The sequence below is a fragment of the Phyllobates terribilis genome, unplaced genomic scaffold (assembly GCF_046119375.1).
Source record: "Phyllobates terribilis strain yellow unplaced genomic scaffold, ASM4611937v1 Scaffold_4__5_contigs__length_816908805, whole genome shotgun sequence".
Classification (NCBI taxonomy): Eukaryota; Metazoa; Chordata; class Amphibia; order Anura; family Dendrobatidae; genus Phyllobates; species Phyllobates terribilis.
The window spans coordinates 114,786,414-114,809,221 of record NW_027362764.1 but is presented as its reverse complement, the minus strand read 5'-3'; the positions used below and the strand labels follow the sequence as shown (position 1 = coordinate 114,809,221).

The 22,808-nt window shown below is 43.5% G+C and overlaps 1 protein-coding gene across 3 annotated transcripts in view; it reads left to right on the top strand.

The window, feature by feature from the left end:
- Nucleotides 1–22,808, top strand: part of RBM33 (RNA binding motif protein 33) — a 130,633-nt gene that overhangs the window by 55,550 nt on the left and 52,275 nt on the right. For all 3 annotated transcript variants that reach the window (XM_073677694.1, XM_073677695.1, XM_073677696.1), the window contains exons 8-11: nucleotides 3,919–4,103; nucleotides 7,267–7,477; nucleotides 9,209–9,267; nucleotides 21,363–21,513. In XM_073677694.1, the coding sequence (XP_073533795.1) occupies nucleotides 3,919–4,103; nucleotides 7,267–7,477; nucleotides 9,209–9,267; nucleotides 21,363–21,513 (606 nt within the window). The remainder of the gene's footprint in view (nucleotides 1–3,918; nucleotides 4,104–7,266; nucleotides 7,478–9,208; nucleotides 9,268–21,362; nucleotides 21,514–22,808) is intronic.

Genomic DNA, 22,808 nt, shown 5'->3' with positions numbered 1-22,808 from the left:
TCTCCCGCCTCGACTACTGCAACCGCCTGCTCTGTGGCCTCCCTTTTAACACTCTTGCACCCCTGCAATCTATCCTAAACTCTGTTGCACGAGTAATCCACCTGTCCCCTCGCTACTCCCCGGCCTCCCCCCTCTGTCAATCCCTTCACTGCCTCCCCATTACCCAGAGACTCAAGTTCAAGACCCTAACCGTGGCATACAAAGCTATCCACAACCTGTCTCCTCCATACATCTGTGACCTAGTTTCCCGATATTTACCTACACGCAACCTCCGATCCTCACAAGATCTTCTCTACTCCCCTCTTATCTCCTCTTCCCACAATCGCATACATTTGTCCCGTGCATCCCCCCTACTCTGGAACTCTCTACCCCAATATATCAGACTCTCACCCACCGTGTTAACCTTCAAAAGGAACCTGAAGACCCACCTCTTCTGGCAAGCGTGCAACCTGCAGTAACCACCGCTCCACCATACCGCTGCATGACCAGCTCTACGATCACCTACTGTATCCTCACCTATCCCTCGTAGACTGTGAGCCCTCCCAGGCAAGGTCCTCTCTCCTCCTGGACCAGTCGCTGACTCGTTTTGTTTAAGAGCAAATGCAATAATATGTTTACCCCCTTTTTCACATGTAAAGCGCCATGGAATAAATGGCGCTATAATAATAAATAATAAGTTCCTCAGCAGCTCAGGTGTAAAACTACAAGACTGTATTTCTATTGAACCCAACATAGAATTTCTCCAGAAGGGACTAGATAGGGGTTATCTATTAGCACCCTAAAAGTACAGATATCAGCCTTTGGGTCTCTCTATAATTATGACCTAGCGAGTAATAGGTGGGTAATGAGATTCATAAAAGCATGTGATAGATGAAAACCAGTGTTTACTCCAAAAATTCCACTTGGGATTTGAACCTTCCACTGGAGGCACTGCCCCATTCCCCTTTCGAACTGATCGATTCTGCATCAGTCAGGAACCATATGTTGAAAACTGGCCTTCTGGTTGCCTTAACATCTGCTAGAAGAGTTAGTGACATTCAGGCCTTGTCTAATAGTATTCCCTTTCTGCAAATCCTGGATTACAGGGTTATCTTAAAGCCAGACCTTCCCATAGTTGCCACTAGGTTCCATAGAAGTCAAGAGGTCATCCTTCCTTCTGCACTAACCCCAAGAATTGTAAGGAAGAAAAATGTCACACCTTGGATTTTAGAAGATGTCTGATAAAACTTTTTTGAGCCACAGGGCCATGGAGAAAGTCAGTCGTAATTCGTCTCCTTCCAGGGTTCTAGGAAGGGAATGATAGTTTCACCCTAATATCCCCCCCAGCTCCCAACCAGGGGGGATTAATTAGCCAGAGGGAGGCAGCTGCTGGATCCTAGAGACTGCCTCTAAGAAGATGTGGAGGGGTGCGAGAGTGTTAGAAGGGAGGCCACAGAGCAGGAGGTTGCAGTAGACAAGGCGGGAGATGAGGGCATTAATTAGCCAGAGAGAGGTAGCTGCTGGATCCTAGAGACAGCATTTAAGAAGATGTCTGTAATGCCAAATGTAGAGATCTCCTGCAACCAACTGCAGGGCAACTGTCTGTCACCACTAACACCCCCGTGGCACCTGCTGAGTCTTTCCAGCAGAAGATGCTCCATGAAACATTTTTTTTTTTTGTATTCTTTTCTTTTTTGTTTATTTTTTTATTTTATTTTTTTTACTGTAGTTTTCTGGTCTTAATTACTCAATTGAGTGAGAAAAAAATAAGTAACCGCTAGCATTTATTTTTAAGCAAAAGCCGTGGCAATCCGCTCAAAAGACACCCAGGTGTTTTTTTTGAGTTTTCTCATTGACTTGTATTGGAAAATACGGAGTGTGCCAAGTGGAAAACATTTGAAGAATGAACAGGAAACTTTTTTTTTAACCTTTTGAGGGCCATCGATTTCAAAACAAGTTAAAGGACACTCAAAAGGCTGAACATGTCATCAGCAAGACGTTTTTCCATAGAAGTGCAAATGTTCATTCTTTTAAGTATTTTTTTCAACATTTTTTTTTTTTGTTCTGCTTGAAAAAGATGTTGTGTGCACATGCACTTACCTGGTCCCTAAGGTCCAAGGTCAGTGGGGGAGTTTTCTTTTTCAGCAAACTGCCTCCCAGTCAGAGATTATATTATTTGAGAAGACTGTGGCAGATGGATCCCTTTTGGAACATGTTTTTTTTTTCTTCCCGTTTCTCTTTCATTTGGATAGCGGTTTGCGATCATATGGTCATTATGATATTTTTGTTTTTCTTTACTTTTTTTTTTCCTAAGGACTCCGTTGTTCAAGAATTATAGTTCTCATGTTCCATCTTATTTTTACATGTATTTCTCACGACCCAGTATGATTATAGAAGTCTTAAGTTTTCAATGTTGAGCAATCTAAAGAAACACTTAAAGGATGAATTAACATTTCAGTAGAAGTAACAAACATAATTTCCATCCTGTCACATATTGGTGACCTTTTGTGACAGCTTGTCTCTATTGGAGGGAAGTATTTTTATGTGCTGATTAAAGATGTCATTTGAAACCATTTTATTACTAGGGATGGTGAAATTAATCTTGACACTTGGAGCCAGATGAAAAATAATTGCTGATTCACGGCATTAACTGTGAATGGTAGTCCGGTGCAGGCGGGAGCACCAGGGATAGAAGGGGGTTGGTAATGGGGGTGAAGATCAAATCTCTCATGTTATGTGTGGGATTTCTAATTAACACGTTCCTGCAATGTAAAGCTCTAGTATTTATGATGACCTCCATTATTGAATGGTTGATGGTACAGATGTTATCTCTTGCAGCATCACATATCTTCTTTTGTGTCCTCATTACACCTTTTATTTTAACAGTAGGTTTATGGAAAATATTGCAATTTTTTTAGATCCTTTATATGGCTAATTAAAGAAATCTGACTGTCTTATTCATATGAATGGATCTGCAGAAATAAACATGTTTGCAGGGAAATTTCTGCCACATGTGCATATACACTAAGTCATTTAAAGGGGTTGGCCATGTTTGTTTGTTTTTGTTTTTTTGTTTTTTTACAAATGAGCAGTAAATAACATTATGGGCATGTGCAGTCGACTGTATGTTCTCCATCCAAGAAAAATGATCTGATTATGCTAATCAAATGAGTTTGATCACAATGTGATCCGTTTTTCTTGCATGTAGAGAATTAAAAAAAAAAAAAAGCAAAAAACGTCTGAGTGTGGTCCAATATTTCGTTCATTCAAGGCCCCTACAGAAAACAGGGTTGGCCTTTTAGGACAGGTCGATACAATCTCAAGACCGTCCAGTCCTCCTTCCACTTCACCAATCTCTCAAGTAGTTGACGTTGCTCCTATTAACCCAGAGTTGCTCCTTCCTCTTCTGCCACTGGTCAGTTTAGGGATCTTGGAACAGTCCAGAGAGACCTAAGCTCAGAGCCATCCGTCTGGCTTTACTACATTGGGACCACCATCAATATCAGATCAGTAGCAGTTTGACTTTCCTGCATCCCCACCAATCACTGGAGGGCGAGTGCTGTACCCCTTCACTGCTTACATTGCACAGCACCGTACGTTCTATAGTGGGTTTGGCAGGTACTGCAGCTGTTTGCAGCTCTGTCCTATTCAAGTAACTGGTACTGAGTTGCTCTGCCAGGCACAGATACTACCTAGTAAATAATATAAAAGGATGCAGAGTCAGCCCCACAACGATCTAATATTAATGCCGTGTCCTAAGAATATGCCGTTAACATCAAAGTCTGTGAAAACTTATTTTTTTTGTTTGCAGTCATTCGTATTGTTCCTACAGTGCATTTCGGATGTTTTCCCTTTTGAATCCCCATCCCAAGCATGAGAATAAGGTCTTGTGATCTGTGAGCGTCTCCCTTGCTGACCATGTTTGCTTACACATTACAGAACTCTCTGAAGAAGCCAAGGCTTCCCTAATGGAGTTTGAAGAGATGGAACGTCAGCGCAAATTAGGGCGTTATGGCGGCAGAAGAGGTGGCAGGCGAGGGGGCAATCATGGCATGTCCCGTGGCATGGGAGACCAAAGAAATGACGTAGACCGACGGAATCTGAGAGATCGTCATAACCAAGGGGTAACTATTAACATTACTGATATTTCTGAATTCTATTCTCTCGTTCTGGGCATCATGGGACTGTTAAAGGAGAGATGAATCTACTGTAGTATGCCTCCTTTCCATAAGCCGTATGCATATAAATATTGCAGAGCCCATTCTGTTACAGGTGAAATAGCTGGCTACTTCAATATTAAAGAGATTCACTGTATTTAAATAAATCTTTAAATGCGGCAGTCCTTTTTAATTTTGGCACGGCTTTTAATTTTTTTAAACTCTTGCTCAACGTGTAATGTAGATATGTTGATTGCAGGTGTATAGAGCAGGCACAGGAGCTGAGTCCGCACCATATCTGGCAGATTCTGCCTGTGTTATACATCTTCATGTAACAGCAGCGACCAGAGCTCTGCTGTTTAATCACTTAAGTGCAGCTGACAGACTTGACAGGTTCAATCAAATTGGGCATATATACTAACCGATCATTGGTGATGGTATAAGGTCACCTGTGCATTAATTTAATACTATTAGGAGTGCAGGTTGTGATTGCAGATGGATTGTCATGGCAGTTGGGGAGAACATCATTTTCACTATGTATTGCAAAACAATAGCATTGCAGTTTACAGAAGAAGTCATCGCAGGTTTAAGTCCCCCGTAGGGGGGACTTAAAAATAAGGAGGTCTTTGCTATGTATTCTGACAGCAGCATGATGTAGGCACAGAGACCTGATTCCAGCAATGTATCACTGAGTTTATTAGGTGCAGAAGTTGTGATAGAATCATAGTTTCCTCTGCTGCAGAAATAGCAGAGCTCAGAATTCTGAGCCCTGTATAACTCCGCCCACACCACAGCTCTCTGTATATTGTATAGAGACAGAGCGCTGCTAATCAGTGCTGGGGGTGCGGATGGACTAGGAGGCCGAGGCCAGTTTTCTCCTTATCGATTATCTTATCGTTTAAAAATAGCAAAACAGTATAAATAAGTGACACATCGCTGGAATCAGGGTCTCTACTCCTACACTATGGTGCTCTCATATTACAAAGCAAAAACCTGCCTACAGATTCCCTTTCACTCCTGTTTAAAAAAAAAAAAAAAAAAATAAAAAAATCATATTTGGTATCGACATGTCTTTAAAAGTTCGAACTATCACAAAATTGAAATTAATTTACCTGTACTTTCAGCAGTGTAAGGCGAAAAAAAAGAAATCCCAAACTGTAGATTTTTCTTTCCTGCATGTTCTTGAAAAATGCAATAAAAAGCTATCTCAACATATGAAAAACAAACTTACACAGATGTGTTTTTTTTTTTTTCATATAAAATTTAATTTCTGTTATCTTTTGAGTTCCATAATGTTTTTATTTTTCCGCCGATGACTGGAGTCTGCAATTTTTATACAAGTTTGGCGTAGGTACAATGTCTTGATCGCTTGTTTGTATTTTTTTTTGGTGTGGGGTGCCTGAAAAAAATGCAATTCTGAGGTTTTGATTTTTTTTTTCTACTTATGGCATTTACTGTAAAGATTAATTTTAGATTTCGATAGGCCAAAATTTTATGGACTTGGCAAAATGAAATATGTTTTCTTTTACGTTTTTTTTGTTGTTAATATGGGGGGAATTAAAATGAATTGACTTCTGGGATCCAATGGAGACTGTTATGTGTGAACCCCGGCTCGCATTCAATTTAAAGGGAATCTGTCAGCAGGCTTTTGCTATGTAAACTAAAGACAGCAGGAGATAGAGGCTGCAACACCGAATTCAGAGATGTGTCACTTGTCAAAGTGCGTGCTGTTTACTAACTGAAGGATTTATCACTAAGAGATTAACATTGCCGGACTAGTCCAGCAACCAAGCACCTCACTGTCTATGGATATTGTATATACAGAGCCTGTTGTGGGCGGGGTTAGCTTCCTCAGCTCTGCTTCATTCTAAATCTAAAAACTCTGTGTCAGAGCTGCTGCATCCAGTAATCTAAGTGATACATCCTTGGATTCATCTTCTCTTTGTCTACATCATGCTGGTCTCAGAAGAGGTAGCAAAAACCTTCTGACATATTCCCTTTAGATGCCACTGTCAGTTGTGTTTGGTTAACAGCCATAGGAAGAACTTGGGCACAGATGCTGGCTATTTAATTTGGCCCGTAACTCGCCTCCTGGGCCAACTCAGCACATCCTCATCTGCTCTGATAGACATATCTGTTGTGGGGCATGAAAGGGGTTTTCCCACGAACGAAAGTTCATTTTAATTAATAGATCTTGGAATAATAATTAGTTCCACAATTGGATGTGTTTAAATAAAATGTTCCTGTGCTGAGATAATGTTATAAATGTGCGTCTGTGTACGGAACACTCTCCTGGGCAGGAGAGAAAGCAAAAGAGTGTGCAGACATTACGTGAGGCAAAACATTTCCCTGCCTGTTTTTAAACAATGTGCTGTAATGCTGCGCTCAAAAATCCGCAGCATGTCAATTTTGCGTAAACGCGGCGTTTTCGCCGCCATTGACTTGCATTAGAACGCGCTAATTCCGCAAGACTGCATTTGTACTTGCGTTATTGGCGCGTTCTAATGTGCGGATGGTACCCGGGTGTGGAGGAGAGGAGAGTCTCTTCCACACCCAGGTACCATTTAAAAAGCTGTAAAAAAAGAATAAAATAAAAAATAAATGTATACCTACCTTCTGTCGGCCCGCGCAGCGCTCTTGCTTGGTTCCCGGCACTTTGCAGTGAGTTGAAGGACCTGCGCTGACGTCAGAGTCATGTGACGGGTCACGTGACGCTGACGTCGGCAGGTCTTTCAATTCAAAGTTGCCGGGAGAACGGATTGAGCAGGACAGCGCGGGCCATCGGAGGTAAGTATATACACTCTCTCGGGTCACACTATATAAATCCATGCTGAAAGTCTGGTATCGGCATAATTGTACTGCCCTGAACAATTAGGTTACCAGACCATTTGTACTGTATAATGAATGTCATAAAAACAAAACTCTAAAAACAATGGTGGAATTGCATTTTTTTTTATATGGTGAAAATTACAACTCGTTCTGCTGAAATCAGCTCTTGTACTTATGGCTATGAGAAGTCCTATTAGGAATGTGTTCCTATTATTGTGTGATCGGCCCCTCAGCTTCAGGCTCGGTAGGTATTTGCCTATATACAGCGTCACTGACTACATTTCTGTCCTGCTTTCTCTAGCAGCCGATTCGCAGCCTGTTCCAGCATCATCAGCCCATACAGCCTCTTCTGCCAATGCCACGGTCCAGGAATCAATCATCCTCTGAAGGCCTGCACTCACCCCTGGAAAAGTCAAGGATGGGGAGTAATTCTCTCTTGGCAACACCACCCCAACAGCCTAAAAATATTCATATTAATCCACATTTTAAGGGAAATGTGGCTCCAGTCCAAGGTAAGGATTACTTTTGGCTGGCTGTCATTGGTGCTTATGTTCTGGGTAGATTGGAGCATGTGCACTGTTGCTATGTTAGTATAAAATACAAAAATCAAGTTTTGGTAAAATGAAGGTTTGTAAGATATATCCTATGAAGTTACTGTATATGTCGTCAGAGCAATATCTATATAGAGCAAGGGTGCACAACATGCGCCTATGGCCCCAGTTTATCCTGGTCTGCGTTCCTATGATTCAGACAGAGCAGTTCACTTACATCCCACTGATCACTGGATAGCAGCTCCATCCTCTTTTCTGGCACTGATAAGGGTCAGTGCAGCACTTAGATGGTACAAGTATGCGCCCTCTAGTGGATACGTAACTTATAGCTCCATGTCGGAGAGCAGTAATGGCATGCTATGCAGGAGAGGGTGCAGGTAGGTGCTAATGGTGAACTCTGGGGCTGTTTGAATTCTTTTCTAGACAACTTAGAGGGTTCCAGTTTTGTTTTGTTCTTTTAATTGACAACCATTTTGCAGGGAACGGGGATTCCACTCTCTAGTCTTGCAGTATATTCCTCATACAGGTGCACGGGCACATGAGCTTGACAGACATTAATGGTGAAAGGATATCCGAACTCTGTAAGTGGACTGAAATCTACAAGTTTATTTCAGTAGTATAAATGTAGACCTGACAGCTGTCATCAAAACCAACATGTTTCAACCAGAAGGTCTTAATCCTAGTTAATCATAGTAGCCATGATTAAGACCCTCTGGTCGAAATGTGTTGGTTTTGAAAACTGAGCTGTCATGTCTACATTTATATTCCTGAAATATAAACTTGTAGATTTTTGTTCTCTTACAGAGTACCGGATATCCTTTCACCTTTTTATTCCTATGGTATCCTCCATGTTAGATTGGTGGAGTCTGACCCTCGGCATCTCTGCTGAACTGGGGACCAGCTAGTTTTACATAATCTTCATTATTAAAGGGTTTTAGTTTTTTTTTTTTTAATATACCGTGTCCACCACCTTTTAGCCCTTTTCCGCACTTGACATGAGCTCAGCTGCACCCCGCATACTTTCGAAAATGCCTTCAATAATATTTCCATACGGTTTGCTAATTAGCACATGGCCGTCCAGTGGGCGTCTACAGTGCGTTCCTGCTTTGATTGATGAGTATGATGTCTCCTACGTCACCCGCACAACCTGTTCAGCTTTCATGCATGCGCCGGTCTTGTTCTCTACTGTACAGAGGCACCGTGCGTGATCTGGAAATGCCCACTGAACTGCTCGTCGCCCATTGACACACTGCATCCTTACTTTTTCGCAGGGGAATTGGGACAGCAGGGCTCATACCAAGTGGTTGTTCCTATGAAATACTATAAATACTAGGCATATCCACTCCCAAAAGTACCAGACTGCCATACAGAGCGCCGCAGCCTTTTTAAGCAGTTGATCGGAGGGGTGCGGATAGTCGGACCCCCACCTATTTAAAATTGATCTTCAATATTAAAGAACCAGAAAACCCCCTTTAATTAAGAAATCTATTAATATATACTTTTGCCTCATTTAGGGTTTGGTATTTTTTATTTCCTTTTTGTGAAGAAGGAAATAAATTAATTGGTCAGTTTCATTAACATCAATCTATCTTAAGCCTCAGAGCCGATTTAATTAGGTCATAGAAGATGTGAGCATCCAGTGACCATGAGACTGAAAATTAAACTGATGTGATTTTTTTTCCCCCACCACAGTTCCCCTTCTGCCTGTCCCAAACCAGCCTCGTCCACCAATGGGGCCACCAAGGTTTCCCGTGAGTACCCGTCACGTCCTGATATTTCACTGTGCACGCTCCTTCATGCTCCTCTTTTTATAATTGTTGTAAAAATATAGATCAGTCTGTTCGTGTGCGTTTCATCTTTCATAAGAAATATAATTTGCTCACATGAAATGTCATAAAGCTGAATTTCAAAGGAACAATACCTGCTGCCCGCAGTAATGTGCCTACCTGTTGGCATAATGTAACGGCTTCATCATGTGTGAAATGTGGCAGCTTGTGCTGAATAATTCGCTGCCGTTTGGTGACCTCAGCCGTTCATTGGAGAATTTATAGCCTGAACTTGGACTGATTTCTAATGATAATGGCAAAGCTGCTTAGTTTTTCAGCCTCTTAAAGCGAGTAAAGTGCTAGAGCAGGCGGTAATGGACACATTAGAAAATACTACATTTACTGTAAAACTGCCAGAATTATCACCTTTTTGTATTTGGGCGAACATCACATGCCATCTAACGTGCCAGTGTGTAGTCAGCAGGCAGTTTTCCTTAAAAAAAACCTGCTGATGGTGAGAGCTCGAACCATTGCCAGCTTCAGCTTACAAAGGGTTATTATATAGGTTTTCTACAAGTAGATTGAAGTCTTCCTCCTGGTAAAAGCCATACAGTGAACGGAACAGATGAACAGATTATATGCTGTGTATCAGAAATGTTAATCCTGATTTCCTCTAGTCAGCGTTTCTGTATGTTTATGTTTGTGTGTGTATGTATGTATATGTGTATATATATATATATATATATATATATCTATCTATCTATATCTCTATCTATCTATCTATCCTATCCATGGGTTGTCATATCAGTTTTGTCACTCCCAATCTGTTTACAGCTGCGGCCAGATGTATACGGAGCCTGGACAGCATAGCTATGTACACTGCCCAGTAGCTGTTCCCGGGCAGTGCAGCTCCGCTCCCATTCACTTCAATACATGTTGAGCTGCAGTACCAGACACTGGCCACTACAGTGTATGGCGCTGTGTTCTGACTACATTGTGTAGCAGTGGCATCATCGGGAGCTGTGCACAGCTGATCAGTGGGGCTGATGTCAACGAGGCTGATTTTAAATTCATCATGATTTCCGCAAAAAAAAAAAAATTACAATAGAAAAGCATTGTATTCCCTGACTAAAGTACATTTCTTGCAATTGCGACAGATTCATTAATGGGCATCTTCATCAAGACTGGTGTTTAGTGTTGAGCGATACCTTCCGATATCAGGAAATATCGTATCGGATTGGATCGGGCCGATACCCAAAAAGTATCGGATATCGCCGATTCCGATACCGGAAACCAATGCAAGTCAATGGGACACAAATATCGGAATGAAAATAAACCCTTTCTTTCCTTGTAGGTTAATTCTACATGAAGTAAAACAACTAAGAATAATGTAGAATGACATGAAAAGCCGGCAATTCATCAGCGGCATACACCGGTACCCGACAATTTACAACAGAAAGAATAGAGCTTCACACATAGATTAGATAGATAGAAACATGTCAGTCACATATATATGAAGTACTGTGACAGTGTTGCTTACTGTACTTGTCATTTAGTGTAAAGGATTTATTAAAAAAAATAATAGTGTTTTCATGCACCGTCTCTTTAAGAAAGCCGGCCGGCAATTCAGCAGCGGTACCCGACAATTTATAACAGACAGAATAGAGCTTCACACACAGATTAGATAGATAGAAACATGTCAGTCACATATATATGAAGTACAGTGACAGTGTTGCTTACTGTACTTGTCATTTAGTGTTAAAATAAAGGATTTATTTTAAAAAAAATTGGCGTGGGGTTCCCCTTAATTTTAGGCTCTAGCGGAGGTTAAGCAGACGGCTGGGGCAAATGTTTGAAGCCTGGGAAGGGGGTAATACCCACGGAGCTTCCCAGGCTACTAATATCAGCCCCCAGCTGAATACCTAGCCTTTACTAGCTATTAAAATGGGGGAACCCCCCCAAAAAAATGACGTGGGGTCCCCCCTAATTTAATAGCTAGCAAAGGCTAGGCAGACAGCTGGGGGCTGATATTAATAGCCCAGGAAGGGAGCCATGAATATTGGCCCCCTCCCAGGCTAGAAACACCAGCCGTCAGCCGCCCCAGAAATGGCGCATCCATAGGAATATAGAAATTCATGGTGGTCATGTCTAATATTGGCGTGACCCCATGAATTTCGGGCTTAGGGCCAGCTGATAATGCCAAGCTGGCCTTAACGCCTTTATTACCCAGTGAGCCACCGCACCAGGGCCCTGGATGAGTTGGGTACAGCGCCAGAAGATGGCGCTTCTATGAACGCGCCATTTTCTGGGGCGGCTGCGGACTGCAATTTGCAGCGGGGGGGCCCAGAAAGCTTGGGTCTCCCTGCGCTGCGGATTCCAGCCCCCAGTTGCCTAGTTGTATCTGGCTGGGCACAAAAATAGGGCGAAGCCCCACGCATTTTTTTTTTTAATTATTTCATGAAATTCATGGAATAATTAAGAAAAAAAGGGCTTCCCTATATTGTTGTGTCCAACCAGGTACAAATAGGCAGCTGGTGGTTGGGGGCAGCCCATTCCTGCCTGCTGTACCTGGCTGGACACAAATATAGTGCGAAGCCCCACGTCAATTTTTTTTAAATCATTTCAGGAAATTCATGAAATAATTAAAAAAAATTGATGTGGGGCTTCGCCCTATATTTGTGTCCAGTCAGGTACAGCAGGCAGGAACGGGCTGCCCCCAACCACCAGCTGCCTATTTGTACCTAGCCGGACACAACAATATAGGGAAGCCCTTTTTTTCTTAATTATTCCATGAATTTCATGAATTTAAAAAAAAAAAACGTGGAGCTTCGCCCTATTTTTGTGTCCCGCCAGGTACAACTAGGCAGCTGGGGGCTGGAATCTGCAGCGCAGGGAGGCCCAAGCTTTCTGGGCCCCACCCGCTGCAAATTGCAGTCCGCAGCCGCCCCGGAAAATGGTGCGTTCATAGAAGCGCCATCTTCTGGCGCTGTACCCAACTCATCCAGGGCCCTGGTGCGGTGGCTCACTGGGTAATAAAGGGGTTAAGGCCAGCTTGGCATTATCAGCTGGCCCTAAGCCCGAAATTCATGGGGTCACGCCAATATTAGACATGACCACCATGAATTTCTAGTAAAGTATTTAAAAAAAACACAACACCCAGAAAAAAGTCCTTTAATTGAAATAAACACACAATTCTTTATTGTTCTAAATTAAACCATACTTACCATCACGCCCATTCCAGCTGAAGCCAACGATCTCCTGCAATAAAAGAAAAATAATAAAGCAACCTCATCCTTACCTTTCCATGGTTCCCACGACGGCTCCAGCTCTGCTACATCGAGATGACAGGCTGGACCGCAGCAGAACGCTGCCATCCAGCCTGTCATCCCGCAGACACTGAGAAGCGCAGGCATACTTCCACTCCTCAGTGTCTGGCTGTGACAGCATCCAGATGAGCCGACAATGAACTCGGCTCACCTCATGTACGTCACTGACAGCGTGGGAGAATTCTCCTGCACTCAGCGCTTCAGCGTGAGAATTTTCCCACGCTGTCAGTGACGTGCATGAGGTGAGGTCATGTCCAATGAACTCGGCGCACCTCATGCACGTCACTGACAGCGTGGGAAAATTCTCACGCTGAAGCGCTGAGTGCAGGAGAATTTTCCCACGCTGTCAGTGACGTGCATGAGGTGAGCTGAGTTCATTGGACATGACCTCGGCTCATCTGGATGCCGTCACAGCGAGACACTGAGGAGCGCAAGCATGCCTGCGCTTCTCAGTGTCTGCGGGATGACAGGCTGGATGGCAGCGTTCTGCTGCGGTCCAGCCTGTCATCTCGATGTAGCAGAGCTGAAGCTGTCCTGGGAACCATGGAAAGGTAAGGATGAGGTTGCTTTATTATTTTTCTTTTATTGCAGGAGATCATTGGCTTCAGCTGGAATGGGCGTGATGGTAAGTATGGTTTAATTTAGAACAATAAAGAATTGTGTCTTTATTTCAATTAAAGGACTTTTTTCTGGGTGTTTGTGTTTTTTTTAAATACTTTACTAGAAATTCATGGCGGTCATGTCTAATACTGGCGTGACCCCATGAATTTCGGGCTTAGGGCCAGCTGATAATGCCAAGCTGGCCTTAACCCCTTTATTACCCAGTGAGCCACCGCACCAGGGCCCTGGATGAATTGGGTACAGCGCCAGAAGATGGCGCTTCTATGAACGCGCCATTTTCCGGGGCGGCTGCGGACTGCAATTTGCAGCGGGTGGGGCCCAGAAAGCTTGGGCCTCCCTGCGCTGCGGATTCCAGCCCCCAGCTGCCTAGTTGTACCTGGCTGGACACAAAAATAGGGCGAAGCCCCACGTATTTTTTTTTTTAATTATTTCATGAAATTCATGGAATAATTAAGAAAAAAAGGGCTTCCCTATATTGTTGTGTCCGGCTAGGTACAAATAGGCAGCTGGTGGTTGGGGGCAGCCAGTTCCTGCCTGCTGTACCTGAATGGACACAAATATAGGGCGAAGCCCCACATAATTTTTTTTTAATTATTTCATGAATTTCCTGAAATAATTAAAAAAAAATTGACGTGGGGCTTTGCACTATATTTGGGTCCAGCCAGGTACAGCAGGCAGGAACGGGCTGCCCCCAACCACCAGCTGCCTATTTGTACCTGGCCGGACACAACAATATAGGGAAGCCCTTTTTTTCTTAATTATTCCATGAATTTCATGAAATAATTAAAAAAAAAAAAACGTGGAGCTTCTCCCTATTTTTGTGTCCAGCCAGGTACAACTAGGCAGCTGGGGGATGGAATCTGCAGCGCAGGGAGGCCCAAGCTTTCTGCCCCCCGCTGAAAATTGCAGTCCGCAGCCGCCCCGGAAAATGGCGCGTTCATAGAAGCTGGATGCTGTACCTGGCTGGCATACAAAAATATGGCGAAGCCCACGTCAAAAGTTTTGGGAAAAATTAATTAAAAAATAAATAATAATTTAGGGACTGCATCTTTATTAACTCCTCAAATGTCATTTAGTGTTAAAATAATGGATTTATTTTAAAAAAAAATAGCGTTGGATCCCCCATAATTGTAGTCTCTAGCGGAGGTTAAGCAGACGGCTGGGGCAGATGTTTGAAGCCTGGGAAGGGGTTAAAACCCACGGAGCTTCCCAGGCTACTAATATCAGCCCCCAGCTGAATACCTAGCCTTTACTAGCTATTAAAATGGGGGACCCCCCCAAAAAAAATGACGTGGGGTCCCCCCTATTTTAATAGCTAGCAAAGGCTAGGCAGACAGCTGGGGGCTGATATTAATAGCCCAGGAAGGGTGCCATGAATATTGGCCCCCTCCCAGGCTAGAAACACCAGTCGTCAGCCGCCCCAGAAATGGCGCATCCATAGGATGCGCCAACTCTGGCACTTAGCCTCGCTCTTCCACGCTGCCCTGGTGCGGTGGCAGGGGGTAATAGTGGTGGGGTTCATGTCAGCGCCAGCTGCCATGAAGCCCAGGTTAGTAATGATGGGCGTCTATAAGACACCCCCATTCCTAACCTACAAAGTGTTAAAAAGAAAAAACACACTACACCCAGAAAAAAATAATTTATTTGAAATAAAACACACAATTTTATTTAATTCTTAGTTTACTAAAAATAATAGTTACATGTCCACGTTCCTGCGCTGATCTCCCATGCACAGCTGTCCCATCTGGAGATGGTGACAGCTGTGCATGGCTGCTGTAAGCTCACGCTGCCGGGAACACGTCCGCTCCCGGCAGCGGGAGCCACTGACTGAGGTCACCGGAGTGCATTCAGGCAGCGCAGCTCCGGAGACCTCGTTTACGGCAGTGCTGTACCGTGGGAATTTCTCACGATACAGCAGGGCCGTAAAGCAGCTAACCGGAGCAGCGCTGCCTGAACTCCGGTGAACCCTTACGGCCCCGTCATTCTAACGGCGGCAGCGGTTCAGAGCGGTCACATTCTATGTGGCTGCTCTGAACTGGAGATCTTCGTGGGACACTCGTGGACTGCTACGGAGGGGTAAGGATAAGGTTGTGGTTTATTATTTTATATTTTATTACAGGAGATCGATGGCTTCGGGGAATTAGGTGTCTAGGTGAGTATAGGTGTAGTTTTTTATTTTTTACTTTATTTTAGGTGGCGATCGGCGGGGACAGGTAATGTATGAACTAATTTCTTTTAGGTAACCACTGGCCACCAATGACATGTATTTAACATTTATTGGGGACACAGTAGGGCAATTTAAATAGCAGGATCAGTCTGATGGGAACTACTGCTCCCATCGAGCTGATCCTGCTGGCAGGAGTGGACGGGGGACAGACATAGGCCGATGGGAGTAGTAGTGTCACATCGGCCTATGTCTGCCTGCACGCACACACCCGCACACACACCGCACACACCCGCACACATCGCACACACCCCGCACACACACCCCGCACACACACCCCGCACACACACTAATCATGACGGGTCTGGGAGGTGAGGCTGACCTGTGCGGCCGTGGGAAAGTTCATGTGAGTTCATGCAGTCAAGCATGAACTCACATGAACCCTCTGAGGGCACCGCGGCTAATTCAAATGAACAGCTGATCGGCATCAGCTGATACCTCAGCTGTTCATTTGAAATAACCGGCGGGAAAGCGCAGCACAGAACGGGAAAGCCGGCGGTGAAGTCTTTTCATTGCCGGCTTCCCCGCCCGGGTCCTTCGCTCCCCGCTCCTTGGAGCTGCGCTCCCCGCCCGGTCCTAACTTACTATCGGGATGGGAGGTGGCGAGGGGAGCGGAGGATCGGGGTGGCAGGCTGCGGGGAAGCAGTATGGGGCTGTGTGATTGTTTAAAAGCCGGCGGCTTTATACCGCCCGTCGGCTTTTAAACAATCAGGAGAATTCTCCCCCGCTGGGATGGCATTCTGATGACAGGCTGGATCGCGCTGCCATCCAACTTGTCATCCTTCACAGACACTGCAGAGCGCAGGCATTATGGGAACTTCCGATTCCGGTATCCGATATTGTAAAAGTATCGGAATTAAGTATCGGAATTCCGATACCGCGAATATCGGCCGATACCCGATATTACAGTATCGGAATGCTCAACACTACTGGTGTTCAAAACTTTAGTTTTGATGAATTGTGCCTCAAGACCCCCCCCCCCCCAAATACACATTAGATCCCTGTGAACCAAACAGTTGTTCAGCTGATGGCTGTCTCTACTGACTCCCCTACACTCGGGAAGACTTGGCTCGGTTGAGCGCTCATGTTTTCTCTGAGAGCAGGTGCCAAAATCATCTATATTACCATCAAATAACAGGAGGGGCCACTAAAATTCCAGGTGCTCTCTCCTTCTCTTTCCTGAGCTTATCTGTTGGTAAAAGAGTGAGACTGTCCCTATACACCTTAGACCAGGGATGTCAAACTCGCACATAGAGGGCCAAAATGGAAAACATGAACAAAGTCGTGGGCCAACCTGTATACGGTATAATGGGCCCCACGTAGTCCTCGAGACAGAATAATGGGCCCCACTTAGTCCTCGAGACAGAATATTGGGCCCCACATAGTCCTTCATACAGAATAATGGGCCCCACATAGTCCTTCATACAGAATAAAGGGCCCCACATAGTCCTCGAGACAGAATATTGGGCCCCACATAAAGGTGGCAGTTCTGGTGTCGTAGGCCAAATATAACCACCCTGCGGGCCAAATTTGGCTCACTGGCAAGAGTTTGAATTGTATGCCTTAGGCCAGTGATGGCGAACCTTTTAGAGACTGAGTGCCCAAACTGCAATCCAAAACCCACTTACGTATCGCATAGTGCCAACACGGAAAATTAACCTGAATACTGACATTTTAGTTTAGAAAAAGAACTCCTACAGAGAGCAGGCGAGGGCAGCATAGAGCATCCACAGAAAGGAGCAGGGGTATGAGACCGCGCTCCCCCAATCCTTGTATATATGCTGCCCTCCCCAATCCATGTATATATGCCTGCCTCCCCCAATCCATGTATATATGCCTGCCTCCCCCAATCCATGTATATATGCTGACGTCGACGGGCTGAGTCCTCAACCGCCGGGCCCGGTCCAGGTGCGCTAGTGCTGAGGCGATGGCGCGCGTGCCCTTAGGGAGGGCTCTGCGTGCTATAGGTTCGCCAGCACTGCAGAAGTTTGTGTGTCCCTGGCTTGTCACCCACTGAACGGGGCCTTGGTATCAGGTGGCAGGGGCTGACCTTTCCTGCCCAAAGCTTTATGTGGCATTTCATGGAAATTATGCCTCAATGAAACTGCTGTCCCAGCCCGGCTATGTGCATAGTGATAAAGGACATCACACAAAGCTTGTTCTGTCTGTTGCATTCAATGTGAAGTTTTCATTTTTGGACACTGTTTCCACGCACGTTGTAAATCTTACTAATAATGGCTGTTGAAGTAGAGAAGCAGCAGTGGGCATTTAGTCATATCCGATGTATAAGTGCTGCTGAGCAGATGCAGCGTGAGATGGGTCCAGCTGTCAGATCTGGTCAGGCTGGTGCAGGCGGGATGCAGCTTAGGATGCAGCTTACATAATTCTGCACATCCTCCACTTGCTGGTGGGCCTCTGATTAATTACAATTACCATACATTATCATACCATCACATTTAATCATATCAATGAATTCCCTTCAGCCGTTGGCTCATCTAAATAAGGCTGCATTCACCATGCTATTTTATGCTTCTTGTTTGGAAACCTTTAATACAGAAGAGTGTGCAACTTTTCCAGTAAAAATGTTTTCTAAGCCCCTTATTTTAAATGTCATGATGAGAGCTTTGGGAAGAGTCAAAATATCACAATGTTGTCAGTGTTGTGTTTAAGGTAATCACAGTACAAGCCTTGTGGAAAGGTGGCTATACCCAGTAGATAAATACCGACATAACTAATAATTTCCATTGGAGATTACTTAATATTCCATGTGTTTGTGTGGCTAAGGATTGGGCATGTTATTAGCTTGTTCTAGAGTCTACACTGCTATCTCTGTATTTACACTTAAAGATAACAGGGCATTTGAACAAGCATAGCTGTGACTAGGATAACTGCTCTGGTACAAGCCCATTCTGCCTGTGATTTTGTAAGATTTATAACAGCAGCTTGTCAGGAGCTGAGAGGTAGCAGGATAGAAGTGAGCAGCTAACTGCTGTATAGAAATTAATGGGCTTGAGAGAGCCTACTGGTATGTTAGGAGTTAACTCCTCTCCTGGAATGTGACTACTGTGCACATTCAGTGGCTGGTCTCCGGTCTCCAAGGAAACCAGCTGTATTCTATGAGAGATGAAAACTCTCATTACAGGAGAATGACAGCAGATGATAGTAAAAGCCAGTCAATTGCAAACTTGGTTATTTTCATGCTGTCTAACTGATTAAAACAATGTTATAACTTGAGAATACACCTTTAACTCATTCTGTAGCCAATAATATTGCCACACAGGCAATAGAAGGCAAACAGTGCAACTTTTTTTTTTGTTAAATGAAAAATAAAAAAAATATTTTTAGCCCAAAATGAATATTTAATAGGAAAAGAAAAAATTGCCCCCCAAAGATGTCCATATCCTTTATATGTGGATTCTTTTTAAGATAAGTAGTATACTTTTGTTCTAAAATTAAAGATGTGGATCATAAAACAAAAAAAAAATTCTAGATTTGATTCAAGCCTAAAGCTAGCCTCACACTTTGTACTGCTCTGATCCAAACAGCTTTTCCTCCTGCCCCACATACACATGCACGCTCCGCCGATCATGCATATGTTCTCCATGGGAGAAATCAACGTGCCTAACTAACCCTTCTTTTCCCCACAAATTGTCCTTTGGGTAAGAGTCAAAATAGACCTCTAAATATCTGACATTTGCGGGTTTGACCTGCATTCTTCTAATGTGTACAAGTGATAAATTTCTGATTACTGGAACCCCCTCTGATCCCTAGAATGGGTCTTAAATGCCTCATTGGATCAGAACAGTGGATAGGCACCATTGGTCCATTCATTCTTTATTAGAATATCGAAGATGGCAGCGTACAGCTTTTTCCAGATATTCCATTAAACTGGGATTCCCAACCAGTGGCTCGCAACTGTCTGCCAGTTTGGGGCATTAGCACCAGGTTTACCCAACAGCTATTGTAAGTAGCCCCACATAGAAGAGCAGATCTTTTTGCTCATATACATTTGTTGGATGTGGAGAGATAAATTAAGTGTTAAGCTGGACATAGGATGATACTGCCAGATAGAGATGGTGATTAAAGAAGTTGTCCACTACTTGGACAACTCCTTTTCATATCCCACGCTTGGCCTCGATAAAATAAAAAAAGCTTATACTCACCTCCAGTGGTGGCGCTGTTCCCGCGGTGTCGGCACTCTTTCCCAGGAGCTCCTGTGTTGTTGTGACATGTGATGACGGCGCCCAATCACAGCTGGTGTCACTGTCTCCGCCTCCTGTCGAATTGAACATGAAGAGGAAGTCCAAGAGCAGCCACAGCCTGGACTTCCTCTTCATGTTCGGTATGTCTGATGGTGGGGACAATGACACCAGTGCTGACTGGGCTCCGGGGTCACGTGTCACAACAGCACGGGAGCCCCGGGGAGAGCGAGTGCTGACACCGCTGGAACGTAGCCGGCATGGGAGGTGAGTATAAGCTTTTTTTATTTTGTTGGGGCCAAACATTTAGTTCAAGAAGGGCTTGTCCAAGTAGTGAACAACCCCTTTAATACAAAAATGCCAAAGGAGACTAAGGTGGGAACCCATAAATGCAAGTTTGCTGCCTTGTGTTTTCTGAGACCTTTTGGCTGTTATACCCATGTCGGGGGCTCTCGGTGTCAGCACTGTGGAGGAGGCAGGATCTAGATGTTACTATTTGGGGCTTTGGATGGGTCTCATATCCCTCTCCCATCCCTAAATGTGTGTCTCAATGTAAGAATGCTTGGGGGTCAGTGCGATAGAGTATGAATAGATTGGTATTACACATACCCAAACAATTCTCCTTTCTGTTCTCATAATTGATAGGGGTCTGATCCAGAGTCCTCACCCATCCTAAAACAATTTTAAGTTCTAAAATGCTAGAGGGTTTGTTATAAGGAATATTGGAAGAAGGCCATCCCTTTAGTATCAGGACACAGTACAATTTACTATTGAAGATACCATTCCTATGTTCTCATTTGCTTTTCCCACTAATAGATCCCATAAGGGCCTGCAGAAGACGTATCGTTAACACAAAGTTAAAGAGCAAATACTTTTTAAAAGTGTTTAATTCTCGGAATACAGAATTGAATTTGCGTAGCCGGCTATATTGGTCATTAATCTCTAAGCCCCGCTCTCAATTGTCTGTCTGACCCTGTTTAACCATCATTAGAATTCTAATAGGACGCCGGCATACGGAGCAAAATTAATAAATGAAAACATGTTGTAGACGTTGGAAGTCATTTATTGAAAGATTCATTAAGTTACAAAGACTTTAACACATTTAATTAGTCCTATGAAAGTAGAAGTGACCCTTCCCGTAAAGCTGATAAGTCTCATAATAGCTGTTAGATTTCCTTTTTTTTCTGGTTTTCTCTTTAAGATTAACTGTGTGCGAAGCAATTTATGCTAAGTTTCCATTCTTTTCACCGGTAGGCCAAGTTATCTGCAGGCCTTGAATAGATTACTGCAGATAGCATCATGTAATTAACAAGAGATGTGGAAATGTAAAGTATAATTTGTGTCGTGATTGTGTGCGAGAGAATGTTAATTTCTTAACTAGACGGATATTTAAGGGGATAAAAGAGGCAGAAAAATAGAGTGTAATTCTATAAAAGGATTAGGGCTACCTTATCTCCTGTTATTGAGGTGGTGGGATGGTGGGCATATTATGTAGCCAAAAGCCACGTTTAATGAGGAAATTGTCGATTTCTTAAGACTTTTTTTTTTTTTTTTTTTAAATTCCATTAAATTATCCGTTTGTTGATGACTTGGATTGAAGTTGCTTTTGTGTTTTTGTTCCATAAGTAGTTTTTTGTCAACTTCAAGTTTTTTACTTGTTTTATCTGCATGTTCTTTTAGCCTCATGAATGCTATTATTTGTTTCAAAAGGGCATGCCGGACTTTCAGCCTGCGTCAAATCCTCTGCCGGGAAACTTCAATCAGCCGCCAAGGCTTCAAGAACCATGGAGGAATCCGCCCCCGCCGCCACCACCACCACCACCACCACCACAGCCTGAACGAGAACCGTTCTTCATAGGAGGTCAACCATTTCACAAGTTTTGTTTTTTTTCTTAGATTATTGAGAATGTACTCAATATATAATTTGCGAGAACATTATAAAGATTTATTATATATTCTTTTACAAGAAGGTGACCAAATGTCTTGGCCTAGTGTGAGACCATCTAAAGCTTCAAAGCGGTTTCTGTATTAGATTAACCCCGCCCTTCACTCCAGCTCTGCTTATCCACCCGACCGGAACAAATACTTTCCTAACCATTATCCACCTGACCCTGCAGACAATCGGTGGCTTCAATGGTTAAGTCACCTCTTCTGGTCTGGCGGAGACTGTGAAATCCTCAGAGTTGGAGCAAAGGATGGTTTCTTGCAGTAGATATAGTTTTTTTTTTTGTGTCAGAGTCAAAACTCCAGTAAAGAGGACCTTTCACCAAATTTTTCATGTTGAACTGGACACATGATTAATAGTGGCTACAGAATATATTTTTGATTACATACATACATTTTTTTATTTTTTACTGAGATATTGGCAATCAAAGTATTAGCATCTAATAAGTTAACTTTTGTAGTCCAAGTGGGTATTTTCAGACAGTTTCACTGGGGGCGTCTACTTTTCCTGGTATGAAGCTTACCAATCATAAGCAGGCAACAACACTCAAAGGAAAGCAGAACACGCCCCCACCACAGTTTGAAACAGGTTTCTCAGTGAGTGATGTACAATGTCAGCAGCCTTGGTCTAACCTGCGTGAGTCTGTGTGTGGTAGGGTAGTGCAGCTGAGTTTAGCTGTGTCACATTACAAACCCTTCTCTCAGCTCTTCTGATTACTGAGTGTGTCAGTAATCACAGTTATATCTGCTGTGCTCAAACAACTTGTAATAGCTCTGCAGTCGTCATATCTCACATAGGAGTAGCCTGCCCGTTCTGGACTACTTCTCTGTGAGATGTAATGACACCCTGCTCTAATCTCACTGCAGAGCAATTACAAATATAGCACAGCAGACGTAAGTGTGATTACTGATGCTACCTGCTTATGATTGGTTACCATCATACAGGGAGACGTACACGCACCTAGTGAGAACTCTTGATATCTCCCACTTCAACTAAACTTTTTTTTTTTTTTCACTCATTAGCTGCTAATTCTTTTATTGCTAATATCTCCAACAGAGAAGTGAAATTAAAGAACAAAACCCTTAAAAAAATAAATATATATATATATATATATATATATATATATTTATATTTTAATTGAACTGGATGCACGTTATAATGAAGGCTGTAGAACATATATATAATTTTTTGTGTGTATTTTTAAATATATA